This window comes from Halichoerus grypus, chromosome 11, assembly GCF_964656455.1.
Source record: "Halichoerus grypus chromosome 11, mHalGry1.hap1.1, whole genome shotgun sequence".
In the NCBI taxonomy this organism is placed as follows: domain Eukaryota; kingdom Metazoa; phylum Chordata; class Mammalia; order Carnivora; family Phocidae; genus Halichoerus; species Halichoerus grypus.
The window spans coordinates 2,936,573-2,963,537 of NC_135722.1; the positions used below are offsets into that span (position 1 = coordinate 2,936,573).

A 26,965-nucleotide genomic window follows, 5' to 3' on the forward strand; every position below is an offset into this window, starting at 1 on the left:
AGTGAGGATCACCTCTTCTTGTTAATGTGGCCAGACAAGGGGATTCTGCAAAGCCCTCTGGCCCGTCACATTATTTGTAGGCGCTGCATTTGTGAATTTGCCTGCTCACAAATTTATTTGTAACCCCAAAATAAAACCTTGCGGCGTGTTTTTTCTCCTTTTTCTTTCTTTTTTTTGCATTTCTGTGTTCTTTTGTTGGTGTTTAACTGCTTGAAACAGCCCCGAGGCATAGTGCTGAAGAGCTGGGTAGTGATGCTGAGCACAGGAACGGGCCTTAGGGAGAAAAGGCGTGTGTCTGCTAAGCTTCGTCCAGGCACGAGCCACAGCCCTGCTTCCGTGAGGTCAGTGTCGGTGAGCAAACCGTATGTATTAAACCAGGTGTCCTTGCACACCCATCAAGCCAGCTGTGTGTCCATCACTTGGTGGGGACCTAGCCCTGTGTCTCCCCTAGGACCACCTGTTCAGGAGTCTCTAAATCAGCGTTCACAGTGCCTTTATAGGACAAAGCTACTGTGAACAAGGAGGGCAGAGAGAGAGAGAGTGAGTGAGTGAGTGAGCATGCACACAAGCGGGAAGGGCAGAGGGAGAGGGAGAGAGAGAATGCCAAGCAAACTCCCCACTGAGTGTGGAGCCTGATGCAGGGCTCGATCTCACGACCTTGAGAGTGTGACCTGAGCCAAAACCCAGAGTCGGACGCTTCACTGACTGTGCCACCCAGGTGCCCCTCAGATGGTGGGTTTGCTTTTTACATTTCAACCCTAACACGGGCATGACGCTCTGAGGGAGAAATGACCTGCCTCAGTGTTTTCTTTTTCTACTAGGTTTTAAGTATCTGGCCCTAGCAAAGGCACATTGCAAGGTTTCTGCTGGTGTTGATGGCAGGTGCACGGGGTGGGGCTCGGATCCTAGAAGAGACCCAAGGACATGTTTTATGAACATGCGGTTTCCTTACCAGGCACCCTGAAGATTTCCAGGCGGTTCCCACAGCCATCAGGCATCTCATGTACAAGGTTTAAAAGGCTTTTCTTCACTCTGATGGGTGGTCTTTAATAAAATGCATGTGTTTCTTAGCTCAGCGTCCGTGTAGCAGGACACTTTTGAAATATTTATTCCATAAAGTCACTGATGAAATGTGTCATGTATTTACCCATTGCCTTCTTTGACAGAAACAGCTTCGGGCTGCTGATTCATGCAGATATAAATAGTGGCCCACCGCGAAACCCCACACACCTTCCCTCTGTGGTGCAAACTGTCGTTCTGGAGCGGGCTTTGTACGTTTCCTTGCCAGTGGTGGGGCGGCGCTGAGAGTAACCGCTGGAGTGGGCAGGGTGTTCGATTCTGTTGGCCGAGGAGCTGCCCCCCCGTGCGCCGGGATGGCGGTGGGGCGGGAGGATCCAACTGACCTTGTAGGATTGGGGGCGGGCAATGGCCAGAGAACAGAAACCACAGAAGATGCTGTGTCTGGGTACTCAGAGCATTGAATTTGGGGGGAGACATAAGCTGGACCCCAGAGTTGCTTGTTAGGGGTGCCATGTTTCAAAGGAGACCGTGGCCTCCCCGTAAGGCAGTCCTACGTGAAGGCTCCAACCGGAAGGAAAGAAAGACCATGAAAGAGACGTGATGTCCGGCATCCTCACCAGAATCTCAAGGAGGAAAAGCTGGTCTATAGTGACACTGTCTCGATGTAACTTCCTGGCCTGGCCGCCCACTGAAGCCTCTGGGTGGATAGAAAATGCTTCAGATGTGAAGTCAGGGGTCTCAGCCTCACTGTTCTGGGGTGGGAATGGGAGGGGTGCTGAGCCTAGCACCTCTGAAAGCAAGCATTCCCCAGCGGCACCCAGGATCTGGCATCCCTTCCCCGTGATGACGGTGACGTCTTTGTAACCAGCAGCCCCACTGCAGGTGGACACAGGGCTCACTGCTGCGTCTTGGGGCCCCTGCTGAATGGCCACCAGCCAGTGACAGATGGGTCTGCCTCCTCGTAGGCTGGGTGCCCAAGGCTGGAAGGAAAGAGGAGCTGCCGAGTGAAGCCAATCGGGGTTCAAACACAATGATCAAGAATGGGGGTGAACGCCGGGGATGTGGGCAGCCACCCGAGTGGGAGAAACGCACCAAAACCTGATAGGTCCTCACTCTCAAACCCGAAACCTTCGCCCAGGAGCTCGGGGGACCCTCAGGCCCTCCTGCCGCCTTTCTCCTCCAACATCTGATGGCTCACACCACCCGTTGGTACCTGTTGACTCCTTAGTATGAAGATTGCCCATTGGGTTTTGCCTGTTTTGGGGATTGGGTTTGGGCCTCTTTATTATCGGTTTATACTAATATAATAGGTATTGTAACTCTTAGCAGCCATAGAGTACAGATTTCTTTTTCAAATTCATCCTTTCTTTTAGTTTTGCTTATAATTTAGACAGCATAGGGAGATTTTATTGTAATTTGTTTATTTTTACATCACCAACTCAGCTTTCTCCTCTTCATCTCCCGGCTTTGATGACACATTTAGAAATTCATACACACACATATCAGTGGCTCCTCTGTTTCCCATTTGCAAATGGCAAGATCTCATCCCTTTTTTTGTGGCTGAGTAACATTCCATTGCCTGTGTGTGTGTGTGTGTGTGTGTGTGTGTGTACGTGTACGTGTATATATATATATCTTCATCCATTTATCCATCAATGGACACTGAGTTGCTTCCATGTCTTGGTTATTTAAAATAATGCTACAATAAACATAGAGGTGCATATATCTTTTCAGATTAGTGTTTTCATTTTCTTTGGTTAAATACCCAGTAGTGCGAAGACTGGATCATAGGGTATTTCTTTTTTTAATTTTTTGAGGAACTTCCATACTGTCTTCCGCAGCGGCTGCACCAGCTTGCATTCCCGAGTGTGCACGAGGGTTCCCCTTTCTTCACATCCTCGCCAACACTTGTTGTTTCTTGTCTTTCTGATTCTAGCCATTCTGACAGGTGTCAGGTGATAGCTCATTGGGTTTTGATTTGCATTTCCTTGATGGTCAGTGATGATGAGCATCTTCTCATGTGTCTGTTGCCCATCTGTATGTCTTCTCTAGAGAAATGGCTATCTAGGTCCTCTGCCCATTTTGATTGGACTGTTTAAGTTCTTCATATATTTAGAATATTAACCCCTTATCAATTATATACTTCCAAATATCTTCTCCCATTCAGTATGTTGTCTTTTTGTTTTGTTGATTTCCTTCTCTGTAAAAAAGCTTCTTATTTTGCTGTGGTCCCAACAGTTTATTTTTGCTTTTGTTTCCCTTGCCTTGGGATAGATCCATAAATGTTGTTGCTAAGACTGATGTCCCAAGAGATTACAGGCTGCGTTTTCTCTTAGGATTTTTATGGTTTCAGGCTGCACGTTTAGGTCTTTAATGGATTCTTTTTTAGGTGTTCCAATTCTCTGGTGAAATTATCCATCTTTTCAGATATTTTGTTTTTCCTTTATTTTCTGGAAGAAATTAATTAATTAATTAATTAATTAATTAAAGTTCTTAACCACTCACGCAAGTGTCTGCACTATCCGTGGGTCTGTTTCTGTTGACTGGGTTTTCTCTTTGTTTTCCAACACCTGGCACTGTCCCTGGGAATGATTAGTGATTGTTTATAGAATGCCGGGCATGGCATGTATTTAAAAAATTACAGAGACTCCAGATTTGCTTTCAGAGAGGATCACCCTGTCTTGCACTAGGTAGGTAGCGGGGGGCTGGTTGCAGATGGGGCTGAGCCAAGGCTGGGTTGGTTTTGTGAGGATTCATTCCAGCCCAGCTTGCTCCTTCTCCCACAGTGGGGCCCTAAGATGCTCTCAGCTGAGCATCTGCTGTGCTCACTGTGCCCCTCTGCCTGGTGGGCCCTGCACTCCAGTGCTCACGCCTCGCTCCTTAGCCTTCTGTCCCTCCCAGGTTCAGAGTCCCCTAAAAAATGTTTGTCTTGAAGGGAAAAACAGCTAAATGTCTCCGTCAGTGTTCCACTCTTCCTTCCCACCCAGACTTCGGCCCTGCAGGTCTGCAGTTTTGACTGTTCACTAGCCCTGCCTTATGCTAAACACTCCGCTAATTTTTCTGCACCCAGCAGGGATCAGCCTGGGATTCCCAGCCGTTTTCCTGAGTTGGGAATGTGCACATGATCCCAGGGAAAAACAGCTGTGGGATGTGAGCTCGTCTCTTCACTCTGGCCCCACACGGTGGGTCTTAGTGGTAGCTAAGCTCGACAGACATGCCTGTTTTTGTTTATCCTGCTCTGTTCTTCTTGGGGACGCAATCACCTGCCTCTAGCCACTTCATCACACCTATCTGTGCTCAGTGGAGGCTTTTCCAGATCATTTCCTAATAAGCCTTTGAGCATGACCTCATCATCATGGACGGCTTCCATATTTTCTGGCATGACAAGAGTTTGCATGCTCCTGGAGCAAATTTCTTGCTCAGACTTGGAAGCAACCATTTTTCCAGGGAAGCCTCATTCCTTTTCACATCGAGTGGTTTTAGGAGCTACATTCTAAGTGCAAGCGGTCTTATTTTAAAGATGATGTACATGGTAAGTCATCTCAGTGTTGCCTGTAGTAATTCAGGACAAGGATTTTGCCAAACCTTGATCCTGCTTCTGTGTCTCCTTTCAAACGTGCTGAACCCTCAGGTCTCCATCTGCCGTGCTACGGTTCTCCTGGTTTATTCCCTTGCGCACATGCAAAATTTTCCCAGTCATAATGCCAACACCTCCACCAGCAATGTGATGCTTGGATGGTTTAAGTTGTGTTTGTCATCGGAGTAAATCCCCTTAGGGATGTGCAATAAAGTCTGTGTTTGGAAGTCATTTGGAATCATTTTTCTCTATTTGTTTATGCCACCAGCTCTATGTGCATTTAGGTTCATTTTGTTTAATTTTATTTCTGATTTGTAACAACCGCTTTTTAGATTTAAAAAATTTTTATAGATATATGAAATATCTGCATCATTCTAAAGTCAAATCTATAAAACAAAGGAAACATGAAGAAGTCACCATTTCTCCCTCTCCTTCCTAGTCTCTTAGTTTTTTTTTTGTAAAGATTTATTTATTTGAGAGAGAGAGAGCATGTGAGTGAGCGGGGGGAGGGGCGGAGGGAGAGAGAAACCCAAGCAAATTCCCTGCTGAGCGTGGAGCCCAATGCAGGGCTTGACCCCACAACCCTGAGATCATGACCTGAGCGGAAACCAGGAGTCGGACGCTTAACCGACCGAGCCACCCAGGCGCCTCCTTAGTCTCATCTTTCCTCCCCTTAGGTACTAATGTTTTTAAACGTACTCTTCCGTTGTTTATAGAGACTACTCTTCAAAAATAAGAGTTTTTACAGTAGAAGCTGCCATTTCTCGAGGGCTTGTGTATCGGGCCGTGCTAATTACTCTGCACACACTAGCTCCCTGTAATTGCCAGGTTACTGTGAGGAAGGGTCTGTGATCACTGCTGCAGACGAGGAAGCCGAGGCTCAGGGATGTGCAGCGACAGGGCCGAAGCCACACAGCGCGTACGCACGAGGAGCATGGCCGCTCAGCTCCGTTCTCTGTAGCTTTGCACAGTCAGGTACCAAGTGCTCGTTGGTTGCTTTTGGTGAATAATTTTAAAAGTATCCACGTAGACTTCTGCACGTTTTCTCCGATCCCTCCTGAGCTGACAGAGCCGCCGGGTTGTCCGTGGCTTGGACAAGAAGCTAGGAGTGGGTGGTGGCCTTGGGACTCGGGACACGACTGTACCCGTGGGACCGGCGCCACTGGCCCCCTCTTACAGGGCAGGAAAGCCGCGAGCGCGGGTTAGGAGCAGCGTGGGACTCTTGTCCCCGGAGGTGCCCGTGCCCTTTCTGCCGGAGCCCCGCCCCGGAGCAGCGGTTGAGGCTGCGGGCGTGATTTCTCCGCGTGGCTCGGCTCTCGTCCCCGCGGGCGAGTGGGCGCGGGTGCTCCAGCAACTGCCTCTCCTGGTTCTGGTACCGAAGCGGTGCCAAACGTGGGCTGCTCGCGGACGCTCACCTGGCAGCTGCCTGACGCCCAGGGGCCGCCGAGCCCTCGTGTCACTGGCAGCGCGCTGGGGCGGCGGACCGTGTGCGGGACCGAGGTGCCCCCCGCCCCCCGGACAGCCCTGGCTGCAGCGCTGCGTGGTGGCCTTTCTCGGTCCCCCCCCCCCGCCCTCGCTTTCCTAGTTTCTGTTTCCTAATAAAAATGAAGCAAAGCGACCCGAAGTAGCTCAGGCCCGGCCCCCGGGGCTCCGGCGCCGGGAGATGTAGCAGTGGAGTGTCTGCTGCTGGGGGGCAGGTGTGTGGCCGCACGCCCCGCCTGCCGGGGGCCCCGCGTGTCCCGTGTGTCCCGCGTACCTCGCCCCGGCTGCCGGCCCTGGCTGGGTGCGCGGGCGGCCTCGAGGGGAGCCCCTGCGGTCATGCGCTCGGCCGCGTCCTCGTTCAGAGGTGCCCGCCGCAGGAAGGGCGGGGGGACCGCGTGCCGTCTCAGTGACGGGTGATCATTGTATCATCACCCTCCCAGAATTCGGGAGGTCATGTCTACGGCCTGCCGTGCCGCCTCGTGAAAGCTGGCTCGGGAGGGACCGGACAGCGTGTGTGTGTGCGTGTGGTGTGTGTGTGCGTGTGTGTGTGGTGTGTGTGCGTGTGCATGTGCGTGTGGTGCGTGTGGTGTGCATGTGTGTGATTGTGTGGTGTGTGTGCATGTGCGTGTGGTGTGTGCATGTGTGTGTGCGTGTGTGTGTGCGTGTGGTGTGCGTGCGTGTGTGGTGTGTGTGCGTGCGTGTGGTGTGCATGTGTGTGTGATTGTGGTGTGTGTGATTGTGTACGTGTGTGTGTGCGTGAGTGTGTGTGCATGTGCGTGTGGTGCGTGTGCGTGTGGTGTGCATGTGTGTGATTGTGTGGTGTGTGTGCGTGTGCGTGTGGTGTGTATGCGTGTGGTGTGTGCATGTGGTGTGTGTGCGTGTGGTGTGCGTGTGGTGTGTGTGCATGTGTGGTGTGTGTGTGTGCGTGTGGTGTGCATGTGTGTGTGATTGTGTGTGGTGTGTGTGATTGTGTGCGTGTGGTGTGCGTGTGGTGTGTGTGTGGTGTGCGCGTGTGTGCGTGTGTTGTGTGTGCGTGTGGTGTGTGCGTGGTGTGTGTGTGTGCGTGTGTGGTGCGTGTGGTGCGTGTGCGTGTGGTGTGTGTGTAGCCGAGGCAGGATTTAGCGGTTCTGCTCTCCACCAGCTTTGCGTTCTGGAAGCGCCGGGGGATTTTCTTCCTCCATCCACTCTGACCACGTGACGGGTCAGCAGGGCTCGTGTGTTCCAGCTCCCACCATCCTTTGACCTGCCCCAGAGCCGCACCCCTGCGTACTACCCCCAGGCTTGTCTAGGTCTGGTCTGCCCCCTGCCCGAGGTCGGCAGGCGGCCGAGGGGCTCACCTGCCCTGCAGGACTCACGGGACGATCCCGACCCCGCTCTCTGTGGCTTTAGGCCACACGGACGGAGGATGCGGGCAGCGTTGCTTCTTCTTTGACCCTCTGCTGCAGAAAACTTGGGAGGGGGCAGGGAGGGAGGGGGGCACTGCCTGGGGGAGAGGGTGGTGGTGAGGCCCACAAAACACACAGACACACACTCCGGTGTCTGCCGGTCCAGGTGTGAAAATGGAGTTGATTTGTAGAAATGAATGTTTTATTTGATTGTATTTTAGTCAAAGAGCCCAGAAGGCTGTAAAGCCTGACCTCGATTTTACAACTGAAAGAGGCGTCTTCCTTTTGGCCACACCCCTGTGGGCGGGCAGGGGTGGCAGCCTGCTGGGGGAGGGGGGAGCGTCTCCCCTGTGTGTTCCCTCTTCATCCCCGATGCGCTGGGTGTGCTCGGGGATCCGTCCCGGGTGGGCTCAGCGGGGTTCCGGGGGCGCCCCAGCAGGGGTGAGGCGCCCCTGGTGTGGCCCCGGGTTGTCCCGTAAGTGGGACGCAGCAGGGCTCTGCTGAGCAGCAGCTATTTTGGGGATTATTGTCTCTCATTATTGTCCACAGACGGCACCATGAATCATGACTGGAAGAATTAAAACGTTCGGCACCAGGATGCAGTTGCTAAGGGATTTTGGGGAGCGTGTTCAGCACCCTAATGTGCTGGCAGGTCTCAGAACGGCTGCCACTCACAGCTGAGACTAGAGGCCCAGCGGCCGTGGGTGTCTCCAAGGGACCACGTTCTGTGCTTAAAAGAAGACATCAGTATTTTGATCTGTAATATCAAGACCAAGGACAAACTTGTCATGCAGGCAGGTGATACCCAGAAATCATCCGAAGGCTGATCACAAGCCCGTAGCCGAGCGTGGTCAGCTTAACCCTCAAGGGGCATTGCTGAGATCGGGGGAGGGGGGGACACAGAAGCTGAAATGCAGCCTTGCAGTGAAGAGAGGGCATTTCCAGAGTGAACCTGGCTGTTACCTAGAAGCTTCCTCGGGGTCACAGTCAGAGGCTTTGAACGATGTAATCATCTTGCTCTTTGTATGCTCGGCATCTCATACACGCCTACAGGATACATCAGTTTCTTTGAAGGGCCTCTCTGTGCCAGCTTGGAGTTCTCAGTCTTCCTCTGAGGGCTTCCTCTGAGCCCTTCTCTTGAGGGCTCCCAGACCAGCAGGTGCATGGGGGCTGGTGTTCCCCTGGTCCCCGGGCTTGGGGAGCGCCCTGCCCTCAGAGCCCGAGAGCTGCTCATCCTCCAGGTGAGCAGGGAGAGAGTCAGGGGGAACAGCGTCTGAGCCGAAGGCAGGGAGTCTGGTTCCTGTGGCTCCCAGTGAGCCCCCCGGGGCTGCCGTCGGAACCGGGCACCTGTGCCTTCTCAGGGTCCTGGAAAAGGGGGCTGCAGAGCATGTGTGGTCACTCCCTCGGAGGCCTGACGGCCCCCAGCATAAATCCTCCACGGCCAGGGTTTCCCCCCGCTGGCTGCGCCAGGGTAAATATGCGGAATCAAAGAGTGGATTAATTTAAGAGCGATAAACATCCACGTATCTGCTCTAATGAACGGATCCTGACGATAGCTGTTCTCCCTGATGAAGCGTGGTAAGCCTTCCCTGAGCAATTAGGGGACCGCAGTTAAACGGAGCCGTGTTTGCAGAAGGGAAGTGAAAGGAACCGCTCTGTTGGAACATAGATGCTGCCGGTGGGCCAGGGTCCCGCGTACATCAAATTCCCCTTTCCCGGGACCAGAGCGTTCTGCAGCCTGTTCTGTTCGGCATGACATCTGGGGCAGGTTTTAGAGCCGGCATCTAAGGACAGAATCCTCTCTTTCGGCACCCAGGCCCCAAAGGCGGAACTCTGAGCCCTTGACTTAAAGTTTTAGTGGTTTCGAATTATTTACCAGGATCTTAAAAACTCGTTTAGGAAAACGGGCCCCTCTTGGTGCCAAGGTTTACTAGCTCGTTCCAGAGAGCTGAAGTCACTCTCCCTGGGTTTTTCCTAAGAAAGGAAATGTCTTCGGGATTTTTTTCTTTTTATTCCTCAAGGTATTAAAATGCAATTTTATGTTATTTCATCGTGTTGAATTTAATTCACGTACCTCCCCTACATTTTCGCAGCTAGAACCCGATGGGTATTCAGTGTGTTCCCTGAGTGGTCAGTGTTCCTACAATAGGATCTGTGATTTAATGTGTATGAAGGAAAAAGAAGGAAGAACAATCTCTTTATATAATAAGTTTCTTCCGCGGCACTGGGATTAATTACAAGCTGGATGTCTTTTTTCTTCTAAAGGACACGACCTAGCCTGAATTTATTTATAAGCACACTAGGAGGTTGGTTCCAGGACAGGAGGGGTGGAGGAGGAGAGAGGGTTCTGCGTTTCCTCTTCCTTTTCCTCCCAGAGAGAAGCAGGGACAGTGAGCGGCGTCAGAACTGGGGCTCAGGTGTCTGTGGGTCTGTGGCTCGTCCCCGACACTGGGAGGTGACACTGGGCAGCAGGGAGCCCCGTGGGACCGGGTCTGCAGGGGAGCTTTGCTTTTTGACAAGACAGCTCCGGTCTGTCGCTCAGAAATCGTTTCCCAGTGTGACACTTGGCAGCAATTTTAACGACATTGTGTATTTGGTTTCTCATGGAAGCTCATCAAAAAAAATTCTGTAGAAACACCAAACTGGCTCCCGGTTTTATGGCCCCTCATGAGCATGCTTTTCATGTACATCATTCAGTTTACTAAGTTGTCTTCACTCGCTGAATACAGCGAGGTGTCGTGGGTGTGGAAAGGTAAGCTGGGAGCTGCTGGAGTGCCTTCCTAGCCCAATCGCCACCACCGCCATTCTCGCTCTGCTTCTTTTGGGGTAAGACGTGGCGCTTCCGGGTAAATGCTGTCTCCTCGTGGCCCTGCGGAAGCGGCCACTGGTGGTCCATCAGCGGCGACTCCAGCAACACGGTGTTTTCGGTTCTTGGTCCGTGTCTTGCAATCTTTGTTCTTTCAGACTCCTGGGAAAATGGAGAGTTGATGATATTTTACAGAGAGCAATGTAAGGTGAAAAAAAGTGAGTGTGTTTAGGGGCAAATGTAACTTAAAACTGCCCATTTTGGGGTGCCCAGGTGGCTCAGTCAGTCAGGCATGTGCCTTCGGCTCAGGTCATGATCCCAGAGTCCCGAGATCGAGCCCCGCATTGGGCTCCCTGCTCAGTGGGGACCCTGCTTCTCCCTCTCCTCCCCACTCGTGCTCTCTTTCTCTCTCAAATAAATAAATAGAATCTTTTTTAAAAAATGCCCATTTTGGGGTACCTGGGTGGCTCAGTTGGTTAAGTGTCCACCTCTTGATTTTGGCTCAGGTCATGATCTCAGGGTCATGAGATTGAGCCCCACGTCGGGCTCTGCTCAGTGGAGAGTCTGCTTGAGATTCTCTCTCCCTCTCCCTCTACCCCTCCCCCTGCTTCTCTCTCTCTCTCAAATAAAATAAATAAATAAAATCTTTAAAAAACCTGCCCATTTCACACACACCCCTGAATTAAGAAGATGGGTGTAGACTGCACACTCATCAGCCAGTGAACTTCTAGTCTATGCATGTCACCGTACATACTGTCACCTAGACAAAAACGGTCTAACAACTGGGAGGGCAGGAGAGGCACTTGGGCAGGGGATGAGAGGCTGTTTGGGGATGAGTGCTGGTCTGGTCGTGCCATGACGTGTGGGAGAAAGTCCTTCTTTTCTCTGGATGCTGCGATATTCAGACAGGAAAGCAGGTGCATGCCTGCACACCACCCCAAGCAGCACGAAAACAACTGTGCGATCAAGGTGGGCATCCTGTTGCTTTTCATTGCTCTGTTCTTTCAGTTTTGGGGGTACGCTTGAGAATGTTCATAACAAAATCTTGGGGGTGGGGGAAATAAAGGCTTTGTGTGAAGATAAGGCTCAGAAAGCAATTTCTGCTCCTGCGTTTCCATCCCTGACAATTATGTCTACGTGGCCCCCAGCCCCCACCTCATGAGCTCGGTAGACAGACCATGTTGGCGGGAGAGGTTTGCAGGCCGTCGTGAATGTCTGAATGTTTGCTGGAAGAAGGCACGCGTCCGTGAGGAAGGTGATGACATTCTCTCTGCTCAAGGTCTCCTGGGTTGAACTGTGTCCCCAAAATTCCTGTGTTGAAGCTCTGACCCCCAGCACCTCAGGATGTGGCTGTATCTGGAGCTGGGGTCTTCAAAGAGGTGATTAAGGAAAAATGGGGTCACTGGGGTGGCCCTGATCCCATGTGACTGGGGTCCTTGTAAGAAGAGGGGATCAGGACACAGACATGCACGGAGGGACAGCCCCGTGAGGACCCAGGTAGAGCACGGCCGTCCACTCACAAGGACAGAGGCCTTGAGAGGACCCTGCCCTGCTGACTTCCAGCCTCTGGGACCCGGAGACCTTACGCTTACACAGTTTAAGCTGCCCCATTTGTAGTATTTGCTGTGGAACCTGAGCTGGCTTCTACACGAGTGTGTGGTGGTCTCCGTTGTCCCTTCCTTCTTCGGTCACTGCCCTGCAGAAAATGGTGTTGGGTTTCTGCTTCCAAATCACATCTCATTATTAATGTCTCTCACAGCTCTTTGCAAGCGAGGGCTCTGTGCCTGCACCGAGGTGCTAGAGATCTCCTGTGGTCAGAGCCCCGCAGGCCACGTGCGCGGCACCTGGCTGCAAGCCCCCAGGCTTTAAGGTCTAACGTTTGAGGTCTGCCTGTACGTAAGGTAGAAATCCAGTGTCTTTGAGCTCTTACCGCCCGCCTCCTCGTCTGGGAGGCAGGAATTACGTTCCTGCTGTGAGCTCCAGCACGACGCTCATTGTTATCACAGCACGGTGGAAGGCAGCCTAGGAGCGTCCATAATCCCTGCGACTGCGTCTCCGCCCTGGGCGCCCGGGACTGAGAGGCACGTACAGGCGTCTCCCTGTCCCCCCAGTGCTCATGCCTCTCCAGCTGATGGTCCCAACACGAGCTGCTCTCTCGAAGGTTGTTTCTCTGCAAACATCGAAAAACCCTTTGCTCTTTATCAAGATTTCCGGGAGCAAATAGTGTCCTTCAAAGCCGGTGCTATTTCAGAGGAGAAATTTGCATTTTATTGGCAAATCCGTCTGGGAGGGGGATGATGCATTTGGTCCATGTGAAATAATTACCTCCCATTCTTTTGTGTGCAATGCTAAACTTTTATGCTTCTCTCAGATGGTTTTTAAGGCTTTTTTCTGGCTTGACTACCATAAATATTTTACACAGCAGAGGGCTGGGGAATGCTGTGCAGAAGTCTTCTGCGTAAGAGGGGGTGGCAGGGTCATGGCCCCCCCACGGAGCCGGGAGGATGTTCACCGGGCTGGAGTTTCCATGCACAGCTGGGGCTCCGCAATTCAGATGAAGGTAGACCAGCTGGATCGTCGTCTGACTTTGCCTACTGATTGGATCACAAACTTCTAGATGTTGAAGATGTTTTTCTCCTTACCTACGCACTCTCAGCGCCGACCACAGGATTCAGTGTCTCCCTTGTGACAAGGGAGTAATTCAGGTGTCAGATCTCAGCTCCGGCGGGGGGTGTTGGGGGGTAACTCACAGACATCGATGCCCTGTTTTGAAATAGTCTGAGCCATGGCAGAGGGGGCATCATGCAGCACCAGCAGAACGGAGAGCCTAGGGGACACAGGGCCAGGGGAGACCGGATGGAGGAAAACTCACCCCACAGGCAAAGTGAGCTGGTTGGCCCTCACTGAAACTCTCTGCGGATCTATTTTACCCTTCCTATATCAGGCAGCCCTTTGAAAGAGCTTCCTGGAAGACCCCAGCATTGTGTGCACAATACCCTCTATGGGCTCAAGCCATCCACCCGCCCACCCATGTACCCACCCAGCCAGCCAGCCAGCCAGCCCCACTGGCACCTGCCAGCCTTCCTGCATTCTTGGGATCCCAGTGGCCTGGTCACCACGGCAGAGGCCCATGGGGGCACCGGACAGTGGGTGTGATGGGCTCTCCTCCCCACAGTGGTCTTAGCACCAGCCTCTCAGGAGGGCCTCCTCAGCAGGAATAGAGGTCCCCATCTCAGACGTCGCGGCTGACGCCAGCAGGGACAGACATGCTCCCTGTGGCTTGCCTGGGGGCCTTGGCCTCCCTGCCTTTCCTTCGAGACACAGAGAAGTCAAGTCCCCGATGCCTTGTGTCCCACAACTCTTGGTTAAAGTCTGTAGAAGGCCGTGACTCCTTCCCAACAGCGGGCGTGGAGCTGAGGGCCAGGGTGACTCAGAGCAGAGGGGACCGGTCTGGTGTGAATGACCAGTGTGCTCCAGAGGTGGCCGTCTGCTGCCCGCAGTCGTGGGCCACGGCCCACAACGGGCCGCCCGCCAGCGGGACTCCTCCCCTGGACGCGGGCCTCCCAGCTCCAGGGCTTTCTCTTCCTCACCCCTGCAGGAGCCCCGGCTCCAGACTTCCCCCTCCGCCGTGTCCATCCTGCCTGTCGTGCGGAGAGACTGGCACGTTCTCCCCATCACCCATCGTCCACCCAAGTCCCTGCAGCCCCTGCCAGGGCGCCTTCTCCCGGTGCCCCCACCAGCACCCTCTGCGTGTTCTCAAGTGAGGACGGAAGCAGGATGATGGCTTAAGAAAGGAGGGGTCAGGACGAGCCTCTGGTCTGTCCAGATCCAAACACCTGCAGGTTGGACGCCTGCATCTCATGAGGGTGGTGCGCAGACGGCTGGTCCTGGTCTGTGCTGTTGAGTTGTTCTTCAGGCCGGGGTGGGGGTGGGGGGATGGGGGGGCAGGTGCAGGGAGGGAGGGGTGGGAGCAAGTGCAGGGAGGGAGGAGGGGCAGGGTAGGGGCTTGTGAGCCAGGAAGGCCGTGGTTCTCCTGTCTTCACCCCCTCCCCTCCGACTGCGAGGTAGTGTCCATCCTTCAGGAGAGTGCAGTTGTGTTCCCAGAACACTGTCACTGCGAACATTCTGTGGTCCCCAGCCAGTGCGGCCTGCCCAGTGTGGCTGGTCGTACGCCCTTGGGGACAGTGTGTCCTCTCGTCTTCCTTGTGCTGCGATTTCCTGCTAACGTGCGTGACCTCTGTGATTCCATTACAACTTAACTTTCTTTCTAAATGCCATACTCAGTGAAAACTATTTATAGATACACGCTGTGCCACGATCATTAGGTAGATTCTGGGCTGGAACGGTGTGAGTTAATGTCTTGGCTTCAGCACTGGCTACCTGGGTGATGTCAGGCAAGTTGCTTAACCTCTCCGTGCCTCAGTGTTCTCACACGTCAGGCAGAGATAAGGGTGTCCACTTCATAGAGTTGTTAGGGTCAGCGGGGGTCTGTCCTTATAAAGCCCTTGGAGCAAACTGTGTCCATTTAAGTGCTTGATATCTCGGTATTAGGCTTTTATTATTAATATTGGTGTGTATACCTGTAAGCAAGGAAAACAGACGCCAATATTCTACCTTATTTTTTTTTTTTTTTAAAGATTTTATTTATTTGACAGAGACATAGCGAGAGAGGGAACACAAGCAGTGGGAGAGGGAGAAATGGGCTTCCCGCAGAGCAGGGAGCCCGATGTGGGGCTCGATCCCAGGGTCCTGGGATCACGACCTGAGCCGAAGGCAGACGCTTAACGACTGAGCCACCCAGGCGCCCCTATATTCTACCTTATTTATGCAACCAGGCCAGCAGCCACAGGCTTGAGGGATGGCACGGAGACGCTGCCGTCAGACCCGGTCCCCTCTGCGTCCTCCCGTAGAGCATTTACTGGGACTCCATGACGTGCCGAGCCTGGGGTGGGCAGCAGGCATGTCTCCATGGAGCAGGACAGCAGGTGGCCCCTTCCTGCAGGAGAGGACTGTCCTGGCCCTGACATCATCCAGGAGAGACAGTCAGGCAGTTAACATGAAGGGGTGTCTAGATTGTTCTCACTTGCATTGTGGGCCCAGATATTTTGGCCGGAACAGGGCACGTGGCTTAGCAGCTGCACGGTTAACTCAGTTTACAGCTCTTAAAGTGCTTTTTGGGGGAGAATATACTTGGACTTGCTGGTTTCTGGTCCTTTCGGGAGTTATTTTCAGCAGCGGTCCCGGGTGTGCCGCACGGACGTGGGTGTGCACTTGTGTGCATCTGATTGTGCGTGGAGGACCTTTGCCATGAGCCGTGTGCCACTTACACCACAGCGGTCAGTAATAATCAGCAACTGTTTCAGGGCTTACCATGTGCCAGGCCCTGCTGTAACCCTATTGGTGCATGTCTCATCAAATCCTCACACCCAACCCACTTCACAGATGACAAAACTGAGGCCCATGGATTAACTGTCATGCCCAAGGTCACCCAGTATAGGTCTGGCAGCCTGGGGCCAGAGCCCTTCGCCTCTAAGCACCTGTCTGCCAGTCTCACGTCGGGCACGGGGCTGGGGCCGGTCTGGACGAATAGGGTAGGTGGGGGACAAGTTTTCCCCAAGGGAGGGGGCACCTTGGGCGGCCGATTCTCTGATTGAAAGTCCCTGCACACAGCTTCTCCCTCAACACCTCCCTGCCTCCCATCACCCCCGGCAGAAGGGAGCTCTGGGGACTGGTGGTACCGGGAGGCGAGTGGCCAGAGAGGGGTGTGTATGCCGGGGCTGCCCTGCTAACCCGGAGGGTGCTCCCTGCTCCTGTGGGCGTTGTCTGAGGCCTCCCCACCCTGCCCCCATCATCCCGGCAGCCCTGTGCCTCAGGGGGAGATGGCTCTTCCAAAGCTCAGGCATCTCTGCAAAACCCACTGGCCTGTTCAGGTGCATCATCATGTTCCATGGTTGACCTTCTGTCCTGCTGGTCCACACAGGTGCATTTTGCCTTTTTTGTTTAATCATGGTAAGATACACAAGCCGGAAATGTTGCTATCTTAAGCTGTTCAGTGGCATTCAGTGCATTGCTCTGAAATCATCACTACCATCCACCTCTAGAACTCTTTCTGTCTTGCAGAACTGAGGCTCTGTCCCCAGGGAACACTAGCCTCCATCCCCTCCCCCAGCCCTGGTGCCCACTGTCCTGCTCTCGGTCTTTATGAATCTAGGGACCTCACATGAGGGAGGTCCTACAGGATCTGTTCGTTTGCATCTGGCCTGTTTCATGGAGCATCCTGTCCTCCAGGTCCGTCCCTGTGGTAGCAGGTGTCAGAATTCCCTTCCTTTTTAGGGCTGGATCATATCCACTGTATGATAGCATTTTGCTCATCCGTTCATCTGTCGATGGGCGCTGGGGTGGTTCCACCTTTGTGAGGAACGCGGCCATGAACATGGGTGTGTGGATAGCTCTCTGGTCCCTGCTGTCTTCATCGGCTCCGGCTGTCAGAACGAAATCCCACAGACCAGGTGGCTGAAACAATTTATTTCTCACAGTTCTGGAGGCTGTAATTCCAAGGTCAGGGTGCTGGCATGGCTGGGGTCTGGTGAGCGTCCTCCCATACTTGGGGGGGGTGCAGAGAAAGCGTCTCTGGTATCCTCCTCTTATGGGGAAACAAAGCCCATGACAGGGGCTCCACCCTCATGACCTCACCTCACCCTGACCACCTCCCCAAAGACCCCACCTCCAAATACCATTCCCCTGGGGGTTAGGTTTCAACATAGGAATTTGGAGGGGAGGGGAGGACACATATTTCATGTGTAAGACTCCCCACCCCTGGGCCCCCAAATCCATGTCCTTCTTGCATGTAAAATATATTGATTTCACCTAACAGCCCAAAGAGTCTTAACCTCCTTCCAGCCCCATCTCAGGTATGGGTGAGACTCAAGGTATGGTTCATCCTCTGGCAAAGTACATCTCCAGCTACAAACCTGTGACCCAGCGGTGTGCTCCCCGTGTGTAGCAGTGAGACCAGCATGTGGGAGACGCTCCCGTTCCAGAGGAGAAAATGAGCAAGAAGAAAGGGTGTCGGGTCCCCAGCAGCCCGGAACCCAGCAGCCAGCTCCGTGAGGCCCGGTGCTCTGGCCCACGGGCCCGCAGGGGCAGCGGCCTCCCCTTGGCGCTGCAGGGTGGTCCCACCCCCACGGCTTCTGGTGAGACCCAGGCAGGGGCCTGATGGTTTCTCGATCCCCCTTTGGGGTGGTTTCTCCCCCTTGAAGGATGGTGCACGTTTGCAGCCCAGGAACCCATCCCGTCCAACCACCAGGTCCCCCAGCCTTCCTTCTTTACAGCCCGGCTCTGCGCCCTCGGTTCCCACCATGGTCTCTGCTCCTATCATCCCGCATTCTCTTTGTCCGGCCTCACCGCTCCCGTGGTCTTCTCTTGCTTCATTTTTTGCAACGTGGATGGGCTGAGGTTGTCCCCCAGTCTTCGGGTTCTGGTTCAGTTGTGTTTAACCATTCCTCCTTCACTTTACCCAGTTGATCTCTCCTCGGTTCTCACTCCAAGCAGCCGGAGGTCACGGCCTGCTCCTCCACGCTGCGTAGAAATCTCCTCAGCTCAATTTCCAATTCATCGCTCCCACGTTCTGCCTTCCACAAATCCTTAGGACACAGACACAAGTTGGCTGAGCCGTTTGTGACTTTCCTCGAGACTCCGTGTGCAAGCCCCTCAGAATGGCCTTGGCCGTCCATGCCCCTCAGACCGCTCCCAGCTTCTGCCCAGCACTCCCCAAGCGGCTCCCACGTCAGTGGCTCCTCAGCCCAGCAGCCAGATCCTCACTCACGGGATCCCCAGGGAAACGGAGCCGGGAGGATGCACGCGTGCACGCACATGCATGCACACGTGTGCACACACAGAAAACATGCACACGCACACCCGCATCAGGGTTATTACCAGGGTGGCTGAGGAGTCCGGGCGTGAAACCGTAACAAGCCAGAGGCCCCGGGCAGCAGGGGCGGAAGTCTCGGCCGGAGAGCCAGCAGGCTCAACCTCAGGAACAGTTAGCACTTTAGTCTGCATCTGAAGGTCAGAAGGCCCCTACGTGCTGTCCCAGCCGGCTGGCAGGCGTCGTCCCTCCCAGGCAGCTTGTTTGTGGCCCTTCGACTGATTGGATGAGGCCCACCCGAGCTGCTTGACCAAGAGTCCGCTGATTCATCCAGAAACACCGTCACAGATTGGGCGCCCCCCCTGTGGCTCAGTCAGGGCGACACCTAAAACTTAAGCATCATACCTGTGTTTGGGCCCTTTGGGTCTAGAGCCGGAAGTGGGGCTGCTGGACCAAACGGGAACTCTGTCCTACCCCCGAGGCGCTCTGAACCGTTTCCCACCACGGCTGCGCCAGTGGACACTGCACACGGCCCGCCGCGTTCCCCACCCTCTGTCCCTGCCCCGCGTCCGGGGTCCACGCGCGGAAGCCTGGGTCCCGGGTGGGCGGTCGCTGGAGGAGCATCATCTGCCTGATGGTTCCAGCCCTGCTTCTGTCTCTGCAGACGGGGGCTGCCTCTGGAATGGTCTTTGCCTTCCGCCTTCTGCCCGCGCCCCTGGCTGGTGTAGACAGGGGCGGCCACGGCAGCTTCCTTGGAGGGCAGGGAGCTGTAGGAGGTGGTGCCCAGGAGCGGAAACCAGCGTCACCCCCGAGGGCAGGGCTCTGGGCCGGTGTGTCTGCGGCATCGGGCACGACGCTCCCGGGCAGCAGGCCTGATGGCTGGAGCCGCATCTATTCAAGCAGCTTCTTGGGAGGAGCTGGCTCCCGAGACTGTGGGGGCTGGCAAGTCTGAAATCTGGAGGGCTGGCCAGAGACTCGGGAGTCGATGCTGCAGGCTTGAGGCAGGATTTCTTCTCCCAGAAATCGGGTTTTGCTATCCGCCCGCATTGTCACGAAAGCCATCGGACCGTAGATGTGTGTGTCTGCAGGCTGGCACCCGAGAGCCTGGCTCCCCCGGGGGTGTAGACCGTGGCCTCCGAGCCCCAGGCCTCCTGTCTGGGGTGCCGGGAGCCCTGCCCGCGTGGGTCCTGGCTCAGGTCTCGCCGGGGGCCTCCTGCCTGGCCTTTCTGCTTGAGCCCGCAGATCTGTAGGGCCGGAGTTGGGACCATTTCCCGTAGGTGTTGGTTCTGGTGTTCTGCACACACGCAGGCTGGAATTTCTCCTGCCACACTGAAATCTGATGAAGAGCTTCGGGTACTTTTTGGAGGAGTCCCTTCCCCCTGCTTCTGGGGAGCGGCTCGCATCTAATCCGAAGGACGGGGCTCCCGGGAGTGCCTGGCGGGAGCACGGGACACGGGGCTGGGGGCTGTGCCGTGGTCCCCGTGGGGGCTTTTGGGTGGAGGCACGCTCTTCTGTGGGTTCTCGTGGAACGAGAGCCTCATCTGGTGACATGGCCAGGGGCTTTGAGGGGGGCGAGCGTGGCATTTGACTCTGAGGTCTGGGGCCCAATGGATGCCGGGGCTGCCGTTTCATCAGTCATGACTGATCCTGCCCTTTGTGGCAACAGGGATGGGCCTGGAGGGCATCGAGCTAAGCGGAGTAAGTCACACAGGGAGACAAACTGTCTAATCACCAAGGCGTGGAATCTAAAAGCCCCACCCACAAGAAAAGAGGTCAGGCTTGTGGTTCCCAGGGGCAGGGGGGCGGGGGGCAGGTGGTCAGGAGGCACCATCGTCCAGTTGGAAGGTGAACCGTTCACGGAGGTGTGGTGTTCAGCCCGGTGCCTGGAGCGGATGGTGCCATACGGTGCACTGGAAAGTTGCCAAGCAAGTAGATCTCAAAAGCTCTCATCACGGGGAAAGAAGGTTTTTGTCACTATGCGCGGTGACAGATGTTGACTGACTTCATGGTGACCTTCCTGCCATCTGCGTACGTCGAGTCCTTACGTCGTGCCCCTTAAACTCACACAGTGCTGTGTATCAGTTATATCTGAATGAAACTGGAGAGAAAGGGACATCTCTTGCTTTAAGACCGGGGACTGTGACGGTGCGCTTGTGGGGCGAGGCCGTCGGTGGTGGGGATGCGTGCCAACGGCCAGGCTCTGCCCCTGACTCGTTAACGCGATGTCCGCTCTTGCAGGTGGCGATCATCGCGGGCAACTTCGAGCTGGCGGAATACATCAAGAACCACAAGGAGACGGATGTCGGTGAGTAGGCTCGGGGAGGAAGGGCTCCGCCTTGTAAGGAGACGCTCCCCGCCTTCTCTAATCCTCACGAGGCTGGCTCGGAGTCCGCATTTAGCAAAACCTAACCCAACGTGTGGTCCTGGCCACTTTTCCATCTTCGTTCTCACGTACCCGTCCCTCCCGGCACGCGGCCCACGTAGGTCACTGCTGTGCCCCTGGTGAGTCAGACGAATTTGCGGCTAGCTTACGTGGGTTTGTTGGAAGATTCTGCCCTGTGCACACTCCCGTGTAAGCTAAGAGATAGTAGCTAAACGAGGCGCAGCAGAGACTCAGTGGCCCCCTCCGACCCCCGTCTCTGAGCCCATTCCTCTGCCCCATGGTGCTCATGACCGTTCCCCTTTCTAGTACCCCTTGTGCCAACCAGGAGGACTGTGTCTGGGGCTCCTCCTCTGCCCTGTCGCCCTGCCGGTGGCTGGGCCCAGTCCTGCATCTTGGAAGAGCCCGCTGGCCTGTTTCCGCCGGCCCCGGGCTTGCAGAGGACCTGCAGCAGCGAGCAGTCCCAGTGGACCAGCAGTGGTGAGCTTTCGGACACGGTGCCAGTCCGTGGATGGGGTGGCCCCCGGATGGCATCTGTGTCTCCTACTGCCTGTGGCCCTCGCCCCGTGTTTGCTGCTGGGGGCGAGGGCAGCCACGTGTCAGGCTGTCGAGTCTTTATCGTGTTCAGTGTGTGGCCGGTTCCCGCCCTGAGTCTGAGACTCGCACGAGGGTGCGGAGCCAGATGCTTTGCTTGCGTCATCTAGCGCCCCGAGCGGAGCATCCGGGCCTCCTGTAGGCCCGCCCGATGCCGGCACGAGTCCCTCCCGAGAGCCAGGGCAAACCGCTGCGTTGCTCTGAGACCCGGGCCTCCACCTGGGCCGCACCAGCACCTCCGTGAGTGCACCGTCAAGATTGCTGCCGTCCCGTCTGCCACGCCATGTAGGGAAGGGGCTGGGCCTGCGCGGTGCCCGCAGCTCCCTTCCCGCCACATCCCCAACACAAGAGAGCAGCGCGGGGGGACGGGCTTGGCTTGAGGTCTGAGAGTATCGGCTGCTGGGCACGCGGCCCGGGAGGGGCAGGGAGCGTGGGCAGGGCTTTCTGGTGGCCCTGTCGGCCTCCTGAGCTGAGCGGTCTGTGGTGGTAGCAAGCCCGGGGCTGCCCTCCTCACTGTTCTGAGCACGGGCCGTGATGGGGCCACATGGCAGAAAGGATGATGGGAGGTGGCCCGAGAGACCCCGGGGACTCTGCCTGTCCTGCCGCCAGTATGAGGACCAGTCACTTCACTGTCCTCACGAGCTGCCAAGTCCCTTGAGATGCCAAGTTGATTTTAAAACAGAGTAGGGAGATTCCTGACTGTCTCCTCCAGCTGGAGATAGAATGAGCATTCCTGTATGGGATGCAGACAGCTCTGGACCAACTGAGGGGTTTTTTTTTTTCCAATTATGAACAGAGTACCCGTTGGTCTGGTGAATATGTTTTAGTCACTACTCACCATTCGGACCCGTGACTTGTTTAAACTCCAGCTGGAGATAGAATGAGCATTCCTGTATGGGATGCAGACAGCTCTGGACCAACTGAGGGGTTTTTTTTTTTCCAATTATGAACAGAGTACCCGTTGGTCTGGTGAATATGTCTTAGTCACTACTCACCATTCGGACCCGTGACTTGTTTAAACTCCGAAGGGCAGCCCCTCCTGAGTCGCGGGGACGCTGGCCGCAGGCTCGTGCAGCTTCCCCAGCTGGGACTGAAGTCTGTGCCTTCACAAGACCACCGGGGGCCCCTGAAGATGCAGGGCCAGGTTACAGTCAACCTAGGCAGGAGTCAGCGCCTCTCAGTACCTGTCTTGTGGGCTTTGCCGCTGTGTATCCCGCGGGGACGGATGGTAAGGAAATCTGTGCTTCCCGCGGGGTCCCTTCAGCACCTCCAGGGAGGGAAAAAAGAGGCCTCTCCTTTCCTCTGAGTTTCCTGACGAAGGGTCTGACTGATCGAGCAAACTAGCACCAGAGCACACGAAGCCTGTGGGTCCTTTGTGCGCACAGATGTCCCTCAGTGCACTGATTCCCAGAAGCCGTCCATCGCTTGTAAAACCCCCATTCAGCCCTGTGTTCGCTGACCCTCTGGGGCCACCCTCGTTCCTGGAGGGGAGCAGATGCCGTGTGTTGTGGGGAATCTGGGAAGGACAGTACCCTGTGGTGTGCAGAAGGGTGGATCCTGTGCAAGAGAGAGGATCCCTTGCAGGAGGGCGGATCCCATGCAGGAGGGTGGATCCCGTGCAGGAGGGGGATCCCGTGCAAGAGGGCAGGTACCATGCAGGAGGGTGGATCCTGTGCAGGAGGGGGGATCCCGTGCAGGAGGGGGGAATCCCGTACAGGAGGGGGGATCCTGTGCAGGAGGGCAGGTGCCGTGCAGGAGGCTGGATGCCCTGCAGGAGGGCAGGTGCCATGCAGGAGGGTGGATCCCATGCAGGAGGGGGGATCCCATGCAGGAGGGTTGATGCCATGCAGGAGGGTGGATCCCGTGCAGGAGGGTGGATGCCGTGTGCGGTGGGGTCTAGGAGGGGCAGCATCCTGCGCTGTGCAGAAGGGCCATGCCTGGGAAGGCTTGCAGCTCAGGGTGTGCAAGCTGCTCCCCCCCCGCCATTCAGGAGGCATCCCGTTTTAGATGGAACTCCTGCAGGCCCCTGTCCTCACCCGCGGTCCAGAACAAGCATCCACCTGGGGAACTGATGGTTTCCTCCCCACATCCTGACTCCTCCTTGATGTCCACATTCTACTCTGACAACTCACTCTGCCCACCAGTAGCACTCCTGAGCCCCAAGATCATGGGGAGAGCTTGCAGACCAAGGATGCCACCTGGTAGTGGCTCTCAGGGGCAAGGGACCCAGAGCAGGAGGGACGAGGACATGTGGGGTGCAGGGTCCCCTCCACGAGGTCGCCCCTGGGGGAGGCCTGGCTCTGAGACCTGAGAGGTGCCCCAGTGTCTTCCTGTCTGGGGAAGTCCTGCGTCCTGAGGAAAGCCGTCAGCTTCTTGCTGCGGGAGGGGACATCCTTTTCCCTCTGCGGTTTCACACGCTGTGCCGTGGGGTACCTGAACCAGCCAGTACCCGAGAAGCCAGCCCTGTCACCCCCTCGGTCACTTCTTTCCATGGTGACTCTTCATTGAGCACCTTCTCCTCTGCAGGCCCTATGCCAATTTGGGGATTGATAGACCTTGGTCCATCCGAGGACTGGTCCACTAGGAGGTGTGGACCACCGGGGCTAATGCCCTCCTTGCTGCCCTGCCCCGGGTTCTGGAGCAAAAGTCCCCTGTAGACCCCGTGGCCCCTTCCAGAGCAGGACAGGCTACCAGGCACATGACTTCAGAAGAGTAGACTTTTTCCTGCACTTTCCCTCTTGGATTGTTGTATCTGCTTGTTTCCCCATGTCCTGGTCGCGTGCCACCCTGGCCGCTTCTTCATCCCCCACGTGTCCCCCAGTGCGTCTTCTGGGCTCCTGGCAGTCGATCCCAAGACAGAGCTTGGGACCACCCCATTCCTGTTCCTGGCTTGGGTCGTCAGCCAAAACCTCCGGGTTCCCCGGCGCCCAGCAGCACGTGCCCAGCTTTGTAGAGCGCAGATGCCCAGAGCCGCCCCGCAGGGAGCCTGACTCGGGGGCCTGGGGTGGCCTCTGCAGGCACCATCTCATGTCCCTCCAGCTTGCTGAGGCTGGGCATCCGAGCACCTCCCCACCTCTGCTTCCCAAGGCCCCTCATCCCCGGCGGGCTGGTTCAGGATGTGAGGACAGGCCACGTGCTAGTGTCCTGGGGCCGCCGTCAGGAGATGCTCCAAGCTGGGCGGCACAGAACAAGTGAGATGTATTCCACCACCGCTCTGGAGGCCAGGCGTGCAGAGTCGAGCTGTTGGCAGGGCTGGTCCGTCCTTGCCTCCCGCCGGTTCTGGTGGTAGCCCGGGCTTGTCGGTGTGTCTCCTGTCCCTGGCGTGGCTGCACGTGGCCTGCTCCGCGTCTGTGTCTCAAACCCCCTCTCCTTTCTCTGAGAGGGCACAAGGCTACCCTACCCTCAAGGGCCTACCCTAAGTCCAGGATGTTCTCGTCTTGAGAGTCTCAGATTGATCCAGGGATTAGGGCGCAGGCGTGTCTTTGGGACACGTCAGCCACCATCGAGGGCAGTCACATGGCCGCATGACTGTCTCTTGGAGGCTGTCCCCTCTGCAGAGCCAGGTGGTGTCGGCCTTCCCCGCAGTGCTGGCACATAGTAGGGCCTCAGTAAATGCCTGTTGAGTGAATAGCCCCCCACTGCTTGTGTCCCCATTCCAAGCTCCTCTCCTCCCTGTCTCTTCTTGAAATAAAAACCCGCTTTCTTGGCTCCTGGTCACGGGTGTCGGGGAGCAGAGCGCGTGTTATGGGCACATGAGCTCCTGGGTCGGATGTGCTTGCCGGAATGTTGTGATGTGTGCTCCCTCCCACGCGTGGTCAGAGTCCAGGGGCAGAGCTCACGGGGCACTGGGAGGGGAGACGTGGGCAGCGGGTTGCACGGGCCTCTCGGCCCTCCCGCCAAGTGGTTCTGGAGCCACGCTAGACTGAGGGTCTCTAATGTGCTGTTGGTCAGGCTCTGTGGCCACGTGGCTCTCCAGTGCCAGCTTCGGTGGCTCAGCTCCCGACCCCCATCCTCGGGACTTGCGAGGGTGCCGTCACAGTCTGTCCATATCAAGGCCACTCCTCTGTCTGCTCCTGGACTCTGGGGTGGCAGGCGTCCCATGCCGAGGGCTTCAGCGTGTCCCCACGTGCCCTTCGTCTATTCCTGTCCACCTCCAGAATCGTGGCAGGGTTGCTGGAGAGGACGGGATGGGGCTGTGTTTCTACTTTATGATCTGCATTAAATATTAACTTGTAAGCTACCCTGAGGTGTCAGAGAAACGTTGGAAGACAGGGATGTGTGTCCTAGACCTGAGGCTGGCGGCCCTTGCCTCTGGGTCAGGACCAGCCCACGATGCTCACCCACAGAGTTTGTCGATCAGACACTCAGTGGGGCTGGGACACTGTTTTGGAGCACCAGCCTCACAGGTCAGGACCCCGGACGGAGGGGATGAGGGTAAGCCTCCCCTTTGTCTGCATCGCGTTGGGCTGCATTTCTGAATGTAAATATGGTGGAAGGATCCCCAAATTCCAAGCTGAGGGTGGGGGCGTGGGGTCGACTTTGATGTTTCAGAGCGAGCAAACTGCAGCACAAAACATTTTCCTGACTTGCCTAATCGGCGATGCCTTCCTCAAAAAGCCCCTTTAAACCATCAAATAGCCGCCCCCCCTTCCCCCCGACTCAGCGCGACAGATCCTTTGTTTTCCGGACACCACCAAGAAACCAGGGCACTTAGGACGCTCCGATGTGGCTTTTGGGGAAGACAGGAAACAGGTTGAAAAGCAGTGAGGTGATCAGCGGGCACTCCGAGGTCTGTAGCGTCCGGAAATGGGTCCGGAATGCCGTGTGGATGCAGGTCTATCCCTTTAAAGGGGAGATTGCATCTTGTCGTGAAACGTTCTGCTCACAACCCGGCTAGCGTGCATGCTATCGACTGATGCTGTGGCTCTTTTTTTTTTTTTTCTTTCTGAACTCCCTTCCTCTTTTAAAAAATTAAACGCGACCTCCATTTGGTTATTTTATTTGCCGACTCGGAGAAAGTGATGGTTTAAAGGCCACCGCAGGCACCGAAGTTAATCCCTGCTCGCTGCCCTGCAGGGCTGAGCCGTGGCTGAGCACGCGAGCCCACCGGGTCTTCCAGGCTTTGCCAATGGGGCGTTTGCGATGGCTTCTGTAGGACGGCGGTCCCCCTAGCAAGGCTGCCGGGTTGCTGGGGAGCTTGTGTCCGAAACGGTCGTGCAAACATTAAGCATGTTGCAAGCTGAGAAGCTTTGCACTGGGATAACCTATTTTTCCCAGTGTTTGTGATTTTTGTGTTTTGCCCGGCTTTGCGGGGAGATGCTCTGTCAGATGCGCTGAATGGCATGGGTTGTTCTTCTTCAGCTGAACAAGGTTTGTTTTCATACATCTTGTCCTTCCGCAGCTATGGAGAGAGAAGCGAGGGGGTTTTGTTTTTCAAGAGGAAGCACATTGAGCTGGTGTGTGAGTCTGGGTGTCTGGTTAGCCGACTCAGGACGACTTGGTTACTGTTGCTAGGTTTCGAGACCGCGTGCTTGTGTAATTGCACTTCCGATATGTAAAGATGATGGCCAGGGGGGTGGTGTTTTCAAACAGATTTCTGAATGTAATATTTGTGGGGGGGGCAGTGTTGTGAGACAGGATGTAAAACCCACGCTGATCTTTTATTAAAAAAAAAATAATAACCTGTTTGGCAGATCACACCTGCTGTGAAATAAACCAGATCTGATTTGAAAGAAGCATTGTGACTGTAAGATACGCCACTTACCGTGAATGAGACATAGGGGCCCCTGTGTGTTTGGCAGTGGGGCCAGCAGGTCCTGGGGAAAACCCCAAATTTGAAGCTCTTTCTTCAGAT

At 55.6% G+C, this 26,965-nt stretch overlaps 1 protein-coding gene across 2 annotated transcripts in view; it reads left to right on the forward strand.

The window, feature by feature from the left end:
* SHANK2 (SH3 and multiple ankyrin repeat domains 2) overlaps positions 1–26,965 on the forward strand; it is a 506,338-nt gene that overhangs the window by 157,151 nt on the left and 322,222 nt on the right. For both annotated transcript variants that reach the window (XM_078057637.1, XM_078057641.1), the window contains one exon: positions 20,376–20,442. In XM_078057637.1, the coding sequence (XP_077913763.1) occupies positions 20,376–20,442 (67 nt within the window). The remainder of the gene's footprint in view (positions 1–20,375; positions 20,443–26,965) is intronic.